The sequence below is a fragment of the Ailuropoda melanoleuca genome, chromosome 14, assembly GCF_002007445.2.
Source record: "Ailuropoda melanoleuca isolate Jingjing chromosome 14, ASM200744v2, whole genome shotgun sequence".
NCBI lineage: Eukaryota > Metazoa > Chordata > Mammalia > Carnivora > Ursidae > Ailuropoda > Ailuropoda melanoleuca.
The window spans coordinates 41,198,617-41,212,507 of NC_048231.1; the positions used below are offsets into that span (position 1 = coordinate 41,198,617).

The 13,891-nt window shown below is 65.2% G+C and overlaps 1 protein-coding gene across 1 annotated transcript in view; it reads right to left on the minus strand.

Annotated features, from left to right (window-relative positions):
• Positions 1 to 13,891, minus strand: part of AKT1 (AKT serine/threonine kinase 1) — a 27,767-nt gene that overhangs the window by 11,164 nt on the left and 2,712 nt on the right. The window contains exons 2-3 of the mRNA XM_034642003.1: positions 11,295 to 11,433; positions 1,792 to 1,920 (exon numbers count right to left, since the gene is read on the minus strand). Coding sequence (XP_034497894.1) covers positions 1,792 to 1,920; positions 11,295 to 11,433 — 268 coding nt within the window. The remainder of the gene's footprint in view (positions 1 to 1,791; positions 1,921 to 11,294; positions 11,434 to 13,891) is intronic.

A 13,891-nucleotide genomic window follows, 5' to 3' on the forward strand; every position in this document is an offset into this window, starting at 1 on the left:
CACCTGGAATGCGTGCACACACCAGGAGCCCAGGGACTGTGGGGATGCACCAGGCCCCAGAGGGGTGAGGCAGTCGGGGGTGCTACTGAGAAATTCTAGGCTGATACTGGCCCAGCCTGTGAGAGCGGAGAGGGGGCCCAGGGCCAGTACAAGGGTTTCCAACATTCCAGTGTCTGAGCCCTCACTGGGCTCAGCAGGGTGTAAGGCAGTGGCCCATCAGGGCTGGGAGCCAGGAGGGGGCTTGGGGCCAGCCTTATGGGGAGGGTGGCCTGTGTCAACAGGGGGTGGGGGACAGAACACCCTGTGGCTGGTCTTCTCCGTCCTGCACACCCACCTCCTACTCGCTCATCAGAGACCAGGTTTTCCCAGGACCTAGGTGCCTGGCACCCATCTCAGAGCCTGACTTCTTGTCCCCCGACCCGGAATCCATCCCCAAGGAAAAGCCCCTGGCCGCAGAGGCCCCAGCCCAGCTACCTCCCTGTCCCATGGCTCTGTGCCTTGGCTGGAGCTCAGCTGGGCTATGGCCCGGTTTCAAGGACCCAGCCCCTCCCCCCCCGCTCAGGCAGCCCTTTGGAGCCTGTGAGCCTCTGCAGAGCCCCCTCATCCCCTCTGCACTGTGCCTATACAGAACATTCCTGAGGGTCCCCACGCCCCTGCCAACAAGGTGGCACCCACCCCAGCCAAGCCTCCTTCCGGAACCCTGAAGCCCGCCCAGCCCCANCTCCTTCCGGAACCCTGAAGCCCGCCCAGCCCCAGCCAAGGAGGCACCAGGGGGAGCCCACATGGCCACCAGGCTGCAGGGGACGACGGTGCCTGCCTACTTGGTCTTCCTTCACCCTGGGGTCCCTACTCGAACAGCTGCCTTATGGAAGCTTGAGGCTGGAGGGCAAGGAGGGAATCAGAACTTGCTGGACCCAGGTCACGGTGAAGCCTCCCTGGGAGACCCCCAGGCTGGAACCTCCCTGACAGAAGCCCTCAGGCCAGGGTATACTGGCCATGCCCCTTGCCCTTGCATCACAGTGCCAGGTATACTGGGAGGGTGGGCAGGACAGCCAGGGTCCAGGAGCGCCCTTCCTCTATGTTCCTGTAGTCATGGAAGCCATGTGCCCCCCCAACCCCGTCAGCCCGTGCTCCCTCCTCCGGAGACCCTGGACCGGAACCTGCCCCAGGCGATGCAGAGAGCTGGAGGACCCCAGGCCCCCAGGCTGAACAGCAGGGAAGGCAGAGTGAGCCAGAGAGTGGAGATGTGTGCAGGAGCCCAGGGCGGAACCCAGACCCCCACAGCAGGCACCGCGCTCTGCACCTGAGGGCATCCCAAGAGGGAACCAGGAGGCCTGTCCACTCATGAGCCCCTCCCTCACCCTCCTGCCCCCACCCGGCCTGTGTCCTGGGCAGCCCCAGCGCAGAGTCAGGTTCCAGAGCAGCTAGACCAGAAACAGAGACGAGGCTGGAAGGCCTGCCTGGCTCAGCATCCTCCCCCCTGCCCCCCGGCAGCCCAGCTCCATGGCCAGGTCTCCCTAGCCCCAGGGTCGCCAGCCTTGGGACTCAGCACCAAAAGCTCTCACCAGCCAGAACCCGCCACTCACCAGTTCCCACGGTGACTCAGAGGCAGCCCTGCCCCACCTCATCCCTGGCTGTTGCTGGCCCCAGACATGGAGGCCTGGAGGATGTCAGCATGGGGGCTGCCAGGCACAGAGGACTTCTGGCACCCTGCCCACCTGTCCAGCCAGGGCTGGCCCCCTGCACCCAGCAGTACCCGGCTGTAGCCCCAGCGTGACCGCAGGCACTTACGAGCCACAGAGAAGTTGTTGAGAGGGGACTCTCGCTGCTCGACATCCTGGGGCCGCTCCTTGTAGCCGATGAAGGTGCCGTCATTCTTGAGGAGAAAGTAGCGGGGCCGCCAGGTTTTGATGTACTCCCCTGCAGACACGCGGGCAGTGAGGGGCCGCGGCACCTGCTTCCACCTCGTCATAGAAACTCTGTCCCTGCGGCGGGCTGGAAGCTCGCTGCACCCAAGCAGGCAGGACACCCTAACCCTGGGACCCTGTCCCCTGCCCCTCACTCCCAGCATGGCGGGCAGGCGGTGGCTGGGAGGCCACCCACCAGGGTATCAGGGCTGAGCTCTCCCCACCCACCTGGGGCCAGCCAGTTACTACAGTGACCGTGGCCAGTGGACTGTCCACCACCACAGCTGGCCCGCGGCCTGCAGGCTGGAGCCTGGTGTGCGGCGCTGAGGGGATAGTGAGTGAGACTCAGGGCCCAACCCCCCAGGCTGGGCACTGGGACAGCCTCTCACTGTCCATGTGACAGCACTCCCTGTCCAGGGCCCCACGGTGAAGCCAGACCCAGGAGGTGTCTGTGAGGTCCTCGGGTTGCGACCTACCACCCTTGACCCCCGCAGCCCACGATGGGTTACCCAGGTACACGGGGAAGTTTTCCCCAAAGTTTCGCCACATCAGCCATAAACAAGCGTTCACACTTAAGCAGAGCAGATGTCCTCTGCGATATCCGAGCGACTGTCATTTTTCATACTGACACCCAGAAAAAAAATGTTTCATTTACATTTTGCAGAGCAAGGAGTTTGAACAACGGAGAACTTACTAATTAGACAACTGCTTTATCACAGGGGCCACTGGGCAGCAGGTCTCGGGGGGGGGGCTGGGGTCCCCAAGCTCTGGGCCCCACCTTTCCCTCCCAGCTAAGCCCCAGGGGAGGGGGAGGAGCAAAGGCCCCACCCATCCAGGACCGGGCACCTCCACTGTGCTCCCCGCCCAGCCCCTCCCCACCCACCAAGGACCTCTGGGTGTGGCCACAGAGCCAGCCCTCCCTCTGCTCCACGCCACCCGTCCACCGGCCGTGGGGGGCTTGCCCGGCTGCAGGCGGATGGGGGGGTCACCTCCAGGTCCAACACCGCCGGCACAGGGAGGACCTGAGTGATGGCCAGTGACCTGCCCTGTGCCCCAACAGCATTTAGCAGGATCTCCGCCCAGTTCCGCCGAGCCGCCCCAGCCCATGAAGACGGTGGGCTGGGAAGGCTGCGGTCAGGCCTCGTGTGGACACTGCTCGTGCCCCTGGTGGCTGGGAGTCCCCCACAGATACCCCTTCTCCGCCAGTGCAGCGGGTGGGCACAAGCAGAGTAGGCTCCGGGGGCTGCGCGTAGCCCACCACCCGTGCCGTCCCGGGCCGCTCGCTCCCACCCGCCTGCGCGCCAGTCTGGAGCTGTCGGCCCCTGATGGAGTGCCTCCCATCCCGCCAGCTGCCGCTCCCCAGGATGCTAACTGAGCGGGGAGACTGATGAGCGCCTCGCCCGCGCAGCCCTGAAAATCTATCTTGATTCACCAACTGCCGCCAGCCCCCACCGTGCCCGGCACGGCCCCCCAGCACCGTGCCCTGTGCCCGCAGTCCGCACGTGTACACCTGCTCACCAGCACCCACATGCCAGAGCGGACCTCAGTTTCCCCACTGGGTCCCTGGTCCCAGAAACAGGGGTGCCAGTGCTGCTAAGTACCCAGGACTCACCCCGGCCGGCCACTTGGCCCTGCACCTGTGGTCCAGTAGCCTTCACCTCCTACCCCACTCCAGGGCTGGGAAGGTTCTGGAACCCAGAACCAGGGAGGGGGGGCAAGGGAGCAACACTGGCAGGGAAGAAGCAGGGGGCAGGCACCCGACCTGGCTGAGCCCCGGACAAGGTCTGACTCTGCTGGGCCCTCCACCAGCCCCCAGCCCCAGGGCACTGAACAGGGCCACAGTCGGTCCCCAGCCTGTGCCCCACATGGCTGAGCCCAAAAGCCACACAACACCCAGGTGGGATGGAGGGCCAGGGAAGGCGGCCTCACTCAGTCCCCCACCTGGGCAGCCCGTCACACAGACCCCCTGAGGAGTGGGGACCCTGGGGAGGCCGGGGCCAAGGCTCTGAAACACACAGAGCCCTTCTGCCTGGCGGGTGCAGCTTGGCGGTCACCTGGGCACCGAGGCGGTGCCAGATGCATCCTGGGCCATGGCCTGCCTCTGAATGAGTCCAGCCCAGACAGATGGGGGGTCCCAGAGCCCTGCTCTCTCCCAGGGCTTGGGGTGGCACAGGATGGACCGCATGGGGCATGCACAGGACTGGGGCCGTGGGCACTGGGTGGGGACACACATTAGCCGGTGCTGCTGGAGGGAATTCCGGAGCCTTCACTCTGGCCAGGTGACAAACAGGGGGGCCCGAGTCTGCCCTTTAGGACACGACTGCCTAAATGGGGGTCCCCACCACACCTTTGGGGACAAATGCCTGCTCACAGCTAGGGTGATCTGGCAGCCACTCGGGGGGCAGCAGGACATGGTCTGTACCCAGGCCCCGGGCATGGCTTTGGTCCCTGCCACTCACAGCCAAAGCCCAGGACCCCCGGAGCAGCTCTCCTCCCGCCCCACCCCACCCCGTGCAAACACTGCAGACCAAGGCCCACATGGGGTCTCAGCACCAGCCTCGGAGTCCCCTACACGCAGCTCAGCAGCCCAGCCAGGAGGACCCCGTACCTGCCACTGCCAGACAGGAGCCACAGCGAAAACCGGGGGCAGGCACCCCTACCCAGAGGGTCTGTCCCTGGGTGGGGAGCATCTCCTTCCCCACTCAGGGTTCTCTCAGAAGCCCAGCCCTGGGCCAGGGTCAGGGAGGGACCCATACTGCCCCTCAGCCCCGCAGCACCACACCCACCCCTCAGAGACCATGTGCTGCCCAGCCGCCAGCGAAGGGGACTCGTGCACCCACAGTAAGGGCTCCAGCTGGGGTGGGGGGGGGCACGCAGGCTTAGCCGGGCTCCTATTCTGCCCAGACCAGAGCCCCCCTACCTCCTCTCGCCCCTGAAAGGGCCCCTCAGCTCCCAGAACCGGCCCCTCAGCGTCCCCATGTGTCCTCCACCAGGAGGGCCCTTCCAACATCTCTGCTCATCTTGGGAGCCAGCTCATGCCCAGGAAGAGGCTGGGGGATCCCAGAGGGAGGGAGGTTCCTCATAAGGAACCCTGGCCTCCCACAGCCCACATCACCCTGACAGGGCCACGGGGCGAGGGCCTGGGGACAAGACAGGCAGAGGCTGAGGGCTTGCCCCCGCCGTGGCTCCCGGGCATGTGTCCTAAGCCACGCTATGATCAGGGCACCCCACAGGACCTGGGGGCTGAGACCCATGCTGTGGGCAAGCCGGGGGTCCCACCACAGTCCCAGGCCTGACGCTCCAGAGCCCTCCATGTTGCCAGGTGCTGGCTCACGGCACGCCACACCTGGTCCCAGCCCACTCAGCCACCGTGCCCCGAACTCCGTGCACATTCCCTCTGAGTCCCCAGTTCCCGGGGAAACTGCTGGATAAACACTTTGCCACAGCAGTGGTGGCAGTGGCAGGCGGCTGGCAGGGTGCCAGGCGGCGCCGAGCTGTTTTTCCACAGCAAAGCGAGCCCCAGCAGGCCCGGGGAGCGGGCGCCAGCTGACAGCGGCGACCGTGCGGTCCCCTGCCGCCAACACATCCATCGCGGGCCGACAGCTGCCGGGCGCCCATTTACCTTCTCCAGCACAGTGAGCAAACAGCCCTGCTGACGGCAGCCCATCCATCGCCGCCCACCAGGAAGGGGGCAGGCAGCGGGCGGGCAGCGGGCACGGGTCATCTTGCCAGGTCTCTGCCTGTGCACAAGCCCAGGTCCCGTGTCCCCATCCTCCTGGCAGGATACTGGGCCACAGACTGAGGTCCAAAGCCCTGAAGCCCCAGAAACCGGGAGGGGGGTCTCATAACCCCACTCAGACGGGGCCCTGGGCCTGTGGGGCTGAATTACACCTGCTCCTCGAGACGGAGCCTCTCCGAGGGCAGCAGTCACGGGGTCCTCCCGGAGGCAGGGCTCGGACGGCAGGTGTGGCTGGGAGGAGGCATCCGCTCCGTGCCCAGCAGAGGGGTGACATGTGGAGGAGGACATACGCTCCCCTACCATGGCCCTCGAGCCTGGCTGGACCCTCCCCCGGCCACCACCCTGCCCTGCCCTCCCAGAAGGACCCGCTGGCAGGCAGGGAGGACAGGGCCCATTATGCCCACCAGGTCCCTGGGGAAACTGAGGCCCAAGTAGGGACTCTCAAGGTCACAGATGACAAGCAGAGATGCCGGTCCTGCCCAGACCTTCACAGGTCTTTGACTCTGCTATCCAGCACGCAGGCCCCCAAAGTCACAGTCCAATGCACACAGGAAGACTCAGGAGCACAGGGAAGGCACTGGGGGCCGCTCCTCGCCTCCCTCCTGCCTCAGGACAGTGCCTCCCACCAACCGCCACGTCCAAACCCCCTCTGCCTGCAGATCACCTCCGCCTAGACGCCCCACCCGGCCGCCGGCCTTGCCGCGCACCCCACCTCCTCCTTAGGCATCGCCGTCCGCACGCAGGAGAGGCCACCCGGAGTCCCAGCCTGGCTGCCACACATCCACGTCCCCTGGGATGTGCCCACGTGGCTTGGTCCCCACGGCCCGCACCCACACCCGCTGTCTCACTGCTAGCCTCCTGCCCCTCACCCACACCACTGCTCAGCCAGAGCCCCCTCGGGCAAGGCCACAGCCCCACTGCCCTGGTGCCCTCCGCTATGCCCCTGCCCACTCTCCCTGCACCAGCCTGGGCCTGTGCGCCCACCCCCCCATCCCCCACCTAGTTCCAGTCTTCCTCAACGAGCCAGTTACTGGGTCACCTGCCTCACCTGCCCACTCCAACTGATACGCACCTGGCCTCACCACAGTGGGGTTCGGGGAGGCTGAGTTTCAAAGACCTGGGTGTGGGGTGTGGTGGGGGGCTCAGGGCAGCCACACCCACGCCTCTGCCTCAACGAGCATCCCAGGGAGCTGGCAGGTCGAGCGGGCAGCCCCCAGGCCCATCAGTCCACCGGCTGCCCCCATATCCGATGGCCCCTCGGGTCACAGGCCTGGGGAGAGGGCACTACAGTCCTGGGACCCACCTGGAGCTCTGCGAACCGAAATCCAGAGTGCAGAGATCCCACCTCGGAGCACCCAGGTTGGCAGAAGCGGCACAGAGGAACCCGTCCCCAACCAGGCCATTGACTCTCACGTCCCCGAAATAGGGTCTACTATTTCTTACGGTTACAGACACACACCTGAATGCGGGGAGAAGGAAAGTGAGGGTTGGGCCCGGCAGGGGATGCGCAGCTCCCAGGAGCTGGCCTGTGGCTCGCCCTGCCTGGCCCACCCCAGCCTGGAATCCTGGGGACCTCTGCCAGCCTGTGCGGAGCCAGATCTGGGCTGGGGGCCTATCCGTGCAGCCGCTGGGCAGGGGCTGGGCGTGGCAAGTGGACAGGAACGGCAGGCATCAGCCACTGCGGGGTAGCCCCGGCAAGCGGGCGCAGAGCCACAGCCACGGGCTCCAGTTACGGGAGCGCCCACGGGGAGGCCGCTGGCCCTGAGCCCAGCTGGGTGTGCCTGGGCAGAAGCGACGCCAGTGGCAGCCGGCCCAGCTCCCACCCCGCGCCACCCCACAGCACTTCTAGGAACCGGGCCTGGTGCAACCCAGGCTGGCCTCTCCTGAGAGCTGCTGGCAGGTGGGGGTCTGGGCACGGTGCTCCGGCCCCCTCGTTCCGGGCCTCAGGGTCCCTTCTCCATCAAGTGCACTGTGCCGTCCAGGGCCAGCTGGAGGGAGCAGAGGCCCCTCCCCACCCGCCTTCATGGAGGCCGGCCCACCGCAGGGCAGCCCTGCCCAGAAAGCATGCCACAGCCAGCTGCTGGGGCCACCAGCATGGGCCAAGGGACCCAGGGTTGGCGGGTGGTGACCCCTCACCCCCTGAGCGTGTCACCCCAGCTTCCTCTTCTGTTGTTTGTTCTGCACGGAGAACCCAACATGCTCACAAAACAGGAAACAGCCCCCCGCGGTGGCGGCCGTGGCCACGGCCACACACCCAGGCCAGCAGGCCCTGGAGCATACCTTCCAGTCCCAGGCCTGGCCGCCCTTGCACCTAGCTGCCCCCTGGCCCTCACAGACACGCAGCATGGCACGAGCTACCAGGGGGCTGCCGGGACCAAAGCCACAGCCACCTCAGCGTGACCTGGAAGGGTGCTGGGGCCACCCCTCCCCCGACAGTCAGGGAAACTGAGGCACACAGGAGGCCCAGGGCAGCCCTGACCTTACAGCCTGGGGCACAGGGTCCGAGGAGCTGACGCCCACCATGGGTGGTCCCACTCTAGCCCTGCCCTGGCGAGGCCACTGCAGCACCCACACCCCCACCCCCACCCCAGGGCAGACGAACAAGGCTGCAGGGTCTCCGCGGCAACCCCAGGGCCGCTGGTGCTCAGAACCGCGTCAAACAGGCCCCGCAGGCCTGTCCCCTGGCATCTGCTCGGCAAAGCGGCCACCTCCCCCCAAGGGGACCCAGGCTGCCTCCACACGGGGACCACAGGGCCAGGGACGGAGTAGGAGGAACCACCGTGTCCCCACCTCAGAGCCACAGGAGGGACACAGGCAATGCCATGGCCACTGCAGGAAACAGGACCTCGCCACCACTGAGGGAGGGGCGGTGAGAGAAAGCAGAGCCCCGGAGGCCACCCCCCGCCAAGAACCGCAGGCGGACCCATGCGAGGAAAGGCAGCAGGCCCGCGGCGTTCCAGGAACTCAGGGCCACCACTGCCCCTCTGCTGGGGGAGGATGGACGCCGAGGCGCACACGTGCCCGCAGACCTCGCTGGTGACGTGCTTCCACGCCGGTCCCAGGAGCAGAGCAGCCCCACTCCCGGCCGGCCGCACCGCGTTCCGGTGAGGACAGCTGAGCGCACGCCTCTGCTGGTCCCTCCTGGCCAACAACCAGCCTGAGCGGGCGCAGGGGTGCCTGTCCGAGGCCCCCCACCCAGGCTCAGAGCCCCTCCCTCAGCCTCCACCCAGCTCCTCACTGCCTTCCTCCCCCTTCCTGGTCCACCTGGTCCACCCGATCCAGCCAGCCTGTCTGTGGGTCAGGGACCCCCAGGAAAACCCCCACAAGCCTGGCTGGGCAGACGGTGCCCACACGGTCATGCGCTCCAAGAGCAGGGCCAGCGGGCAGGGACGCCCCGACCCAGCTGCACAGACCCAGCCCATGGCCTGAGCACAGAGCAGTCTGGGGACAAAACCGGACACCACAGGCTGAGCTCAGCCAGACCTACATCCTGGAGCACTCGTGGTTTTTTTTAACTTGTCAACCTTTAAGAATCAGGAGAATGCACAGCAGGAACCAAACCTTTGAAAATGCAAATCTTTGAGCAATGCTGAGCCCACCGGGCCGCCAGCACTGCTTGCTGCTAGGTCTGCTCGGGAAGCCCACCCGCGCCTCTGGGGACCCCATCTGCCCCGCCTGCCTCCCAGCGACCCTGAGCCCTTAGCAGCTTGATCTTGCCATCCTGGGGACCAGCTCCCCACTGGACACACTGGGACATGAGGCCCTGAGGCTTGCCTGGCCCCCAGAACAGGTCAGTGCAGGGCTGGAACTCACCACCCGGGCTGGACCCCCCTCTGCCCACGGCGGCTGCTCTGGCCCAGAGCACAAAGCATCACGACACCCAGGAAACAGCCCAAAGGTCACTCCCCACAGATGGATGCCCACCTCCCCAAGGGGAGCAGAGGACAGGCAGCAAGGCCTGGAGGCTGCTGAGGCTGACTACCCTGACTTAGGGCCCCCGATAAACCACAACCAGACATCACCAGGCCGTTCCCCGCCACCATTCCCATCATAGACACAGGGAAACCAGGGCCCAAAGAGCTCAACAGAGACTGGCAATGACGAAGCAGCTAAGTCAGATTCAAACTCAGCTCTCTGGATGACCCACTGGGCCTGACACCCTAACTCCCCAGGCTCTTCAGAAGGCACATGCCCCGAGTGGCAACCTGGAGTTCACCCCGGTTTCAGAAAGGCACCCCTGCCCCAGCCTGGCTGGCCAGTGGATGTCCCAGTAACTGGGTCAGGGGCCTCGGGCAGCCCTGAGGCCCAGGCATCTCCTGCATCAGCCCTTAATCTAACAGTCAACAAATGTTTGCCAAGGATGAAGGGGTACTCGTCTCAGGTAGGCGGCTGTGGATGCGTGCTGCTGCCAGGCACAGAGGAAAGGCACGGGGCCAGGTGAAGAGGGAGGGGACATCAAAGCGGGCTGTAAGGTGAGGCAGACAGGGCTGGACCCAGCAAAGGGGCTCCAAGCAGGAAGCAGGACTCCTGGGGAAGCAAGGAGGAGGTGAGCAGTAGGGGGGTGGATCTAGAAGGCAGGTGGGTGCGGGGGTGCTTAGGGCAAGCTAGGCAGACAGGCTCCCCACAAGGCCCTGGAGCCTCCTCACCTCTGTCTCAAGTCCTGGAGCACTGTCCTCCCTACAGCTGCTGAAGGAAGCTCTAGAAACACACAGCTGACCCCATCCTTGACCCTCTCCTTCAAGCCCCCTACAGCTCCCAATTCCTCATTCCTGCCACTTCTCACCTCCGACTGCAGCTCCTGCGGCTTCCCAGCCCACTCTGCTGGGGAGCTCCTATGCATCCTACAAAACCCAGTCTCCTGACACCCACTTTTGCCCCACCTCCCTGCCTGTTCCCTCCGCAGCGGAGGTTCCCCCTCCCAAGAGCCTGTGGGGCCCTGGGGTGAGGATGGGGCACCCTCCAGCCATTGCTGCGGCGCGTGCGTGAGGCGCCGTGAACTAGCTAGCTGGGGTCATCAGAGCTTCGGGAAGGAACAGGTCTGGAGGAAGAGGAAGGGGGGGGGTAGCTAATCCCCGCCCTGAGGCAGGAGGGAGTCACTTGCCAGGGGCACCTGGACGTGAGGCCTGTCCATCCTCCACTACCCATTCCTGAGCAACGGAGGGCCGTGGGGCAGGGGGCTGTGGGCAAGGCCACAAAGCCACGGCTCCAGCCCCGCCAGGACCCGCCAAGCCCCTCCCTGGGCACAGGGCCCTGTGAGTGCAGACAGGGGAGGCTGGGCGGGCGTGGAGCTCAGGCAGCTCACTGCTCCAGCACAAACACGCCCCAAGCTGGGCCCCGGGGTGGTGCAGGGCCCCCCCACCCCACAGCCCAGGCCTGAGGCAGGCACCCGGCCAGGCCAAGCAACTCTGCCCTGCCCTCAGGAGCCCTCGGGCAGTGCCCCGGGCCGCCAGCGAGCCGGGCCTTGGACGAGCCCCAGTGTCCTCACTGCCTTCCAGGAAAGCAGGGAGGGAGGCGGCAGTGGCTCTCCCGCCCAAGGGCCCCAGCCAGGCAGCCCTATGCCAGCCAGCCCACGGGCCCCACACCACCCGAGGGGAAGCCTGCAGGCCAGCTCCGGACCCCGGCCCCGCCCCGCCCCCGAGGGCACTGACCTCTCTTGTGCAGCCAGCCCTCCTTCACGATGGCCACGTCGTTCATGGTGCCCAGTTCCAGCAGGCCGGGGCAGCCCCAGTGCCGCTCACAGTCCCCTCTCGGCGGGCTCTCCCCGAGCCCAGCCGGCGTCGCCAGCCTCTGGAAGGATCAAAGGGAAGGGGATGAGGTGGTGTCCAGCTTGGGGCCGCCCCCCCAAACCCCGCAGTGATCCCGGGATTCCATCCGCACTGAGGGTCCCATTCGGGGTCCCCCTTCCCACGTGGCCTGCCCTGCTCACAGCCCTCAGAGCCACCGCCACCCCCCACTTGCTTCCACCATGGCACCTGAAAGTTCACGTGACTCCAACTATTCTCTGGGGCCAGGCCTCCCCTCCACCCGGGCCGCAGTCCCCCTGCCACCCCTCTCTGACCCCCCAGCCCTCAGCATGGGATGCCCCCTGTGCCTACATCTTTGTACAGATCATCCCCATCCCCAAAAGGCCCTCCTGGCATATTCCAGCCTCCCCAACCTGCCAACCCAGCCGAGGCCACCTCCTCCAGGCAGCCCCTCTGACTGCTTGGCCTCCCCAAGCCCCTAGTGAGGGTGCCCCTGTTCTCCCTGCCCGTGCTGTTCCCCCACCCCCATGCGCTGGGGTTCTCGGAGCAGGGCCCAGGGTTCCTAGGCCAGACTAGGAACGAAGAGAAATTCAAACATGAAGCAAATACGGCCAGGAGACCAGGCAGCTGGCGCAAATGAGAGCCCAGAGCCCTCCGGGGTGACATAAAAAACCTCCCCCCAAGAAACCCCAAGCCCCTCCTAAACCACAGCACCCCTGCTGGTCTGAATCTGGTTCATTCATTGGGCCAACACGGGGCAGGCATCTCTGGTTTTGCCAGGCTCGGCCCTGGGGACAAAGAGAGGTTCAGATGGGTCCTGTCTGTAAGAAGCACCCAGTCTAGGGTGGTTACAGGCCCATAATTACAGCATTCAAGAGGCAACACATGGGGGTACTCTGCACAAATGCAGGGGCGCTGGCTCACAGCGGCCCACCAGCGGCCTTGTCTTGAACACACACTTTGCCATTGAACCTGAGTGGCCTCCCCGTCGCGCCCTGCTGGATGAACTCCTAGGCATCCGTCAAAACCCAGTTCCCACCTCACCCATTCTAGGCATTCTGGGAAAAAGCACTCTTCCTATGCACAGTCCTCTGCTAGCCCTGCACACAAGCACTCCCGCGGAAAGGCCAGGAGAGACCCCCGTCCACATGCCCCGGAATCCCAGGCCAGGAGGAACCCTGAGGACCTCTGCAATGGATCCCAGCATGGGTCTTCCCTCCCAGTTGCCTAGACATCCTCGGGCAACGGCCTTACTGGCCTCCTGAGGCAAGGGTTGGGACCCAGAGAAGGTTGCTCTGCACGGGTGGTCCTAGGCTAAATTTAGAAGAGAAGGAGGACCCCACTGCCCGTGTGTACTGCCAGGCCAGGGAAGACGCACCCCACTGCCCCAGGAGGANACTGCCCGTGTGTACTGCCAGGCCAGGGAAGACGCACCCCACTGCCCCAGGAGGAGAGGAGCCAACACGCTCAGAAGGCCACGGGGCAGGGACAGTCAGCAAGCAAGACCCAAGGAAGGAAGAGACCTCCAAGGACAGGGCTCCGAGCCCCTGCACAGCAGGCCGGGGCCCCTCTGGGGACACAAGTGGGCGTGGCCTGGAGGCAGAGGGCTGGACCCAAAGACCTCTGGATGTCCCCCACCCCCACCCTGGCCTAAGCAGGGCCTGCCACTGACAGAGTCAGACAGCTGTCGAGCCCCGTGTGTAAAAATATATCCGTGCACAGGAACAGGGTGGTAAGCATCTGCACAGAAATGAACACAGCAAGCCACCGCTGGGCGCAGGGCTGAGGGGACGGAGGGTCCCCATTTCCCACGGGTTCCGCACAGCAAGCTCCTTTACCATAAAGTGTTACTGCCATGATTATTTACAGAACTTACCAAAAAATGGCCTGTGCTCTTAGAGGCCCCCTCCCTCTGTGTCCAAACACTGGTTCGTGAACTGTACCTTCAGCTGGGGGAGGGCAAGGACCCAGCCCCACCAACGCACCCCCACCCTTCACGAGGTCCTGGGGCTCAGAGCAGCCAGGGGTAGCCTGGAGCAAGGCTGCGGGGCCCTCTGGCTACGGAGCACAGGCCCGTGCCTCCCACTCTGCCCACCATGGCAATACGCAGGAACCAGTCCTGCCCCCAGACAAGTTCCCCAGTTGCCCCCATCCCCCAGCCTGGGGGGCAAGTCCCAGCCCCCTGCCAGGCCCCAGCCTCTGGGATGGGGTGGGCAGCACCTCCAGAGCCCACCCAGGTCAGGAAGCAGTTCCGGGGCCCAGGAGGGTTGCTGGTCCTTTGTGGGCTGGCCCGGGCACCTCGCCATCACGTACAACTTTTTGTCTGTGGGTAAGGGAGGTCTCCTTCCCAAGGCCCACCCACAAACTTGAACGAGGGCTGGGGCAAGCCTTTCCCAGGCGCCCCTGAGCACCTACTGTGCGCCGCGGCCGGCCAAAAAAAAAAAAAAAAAAAAAAAAAAAAAAAAAAAAAAAAAAAAAAAAAAAAAAAAAAAAAAAAAAAA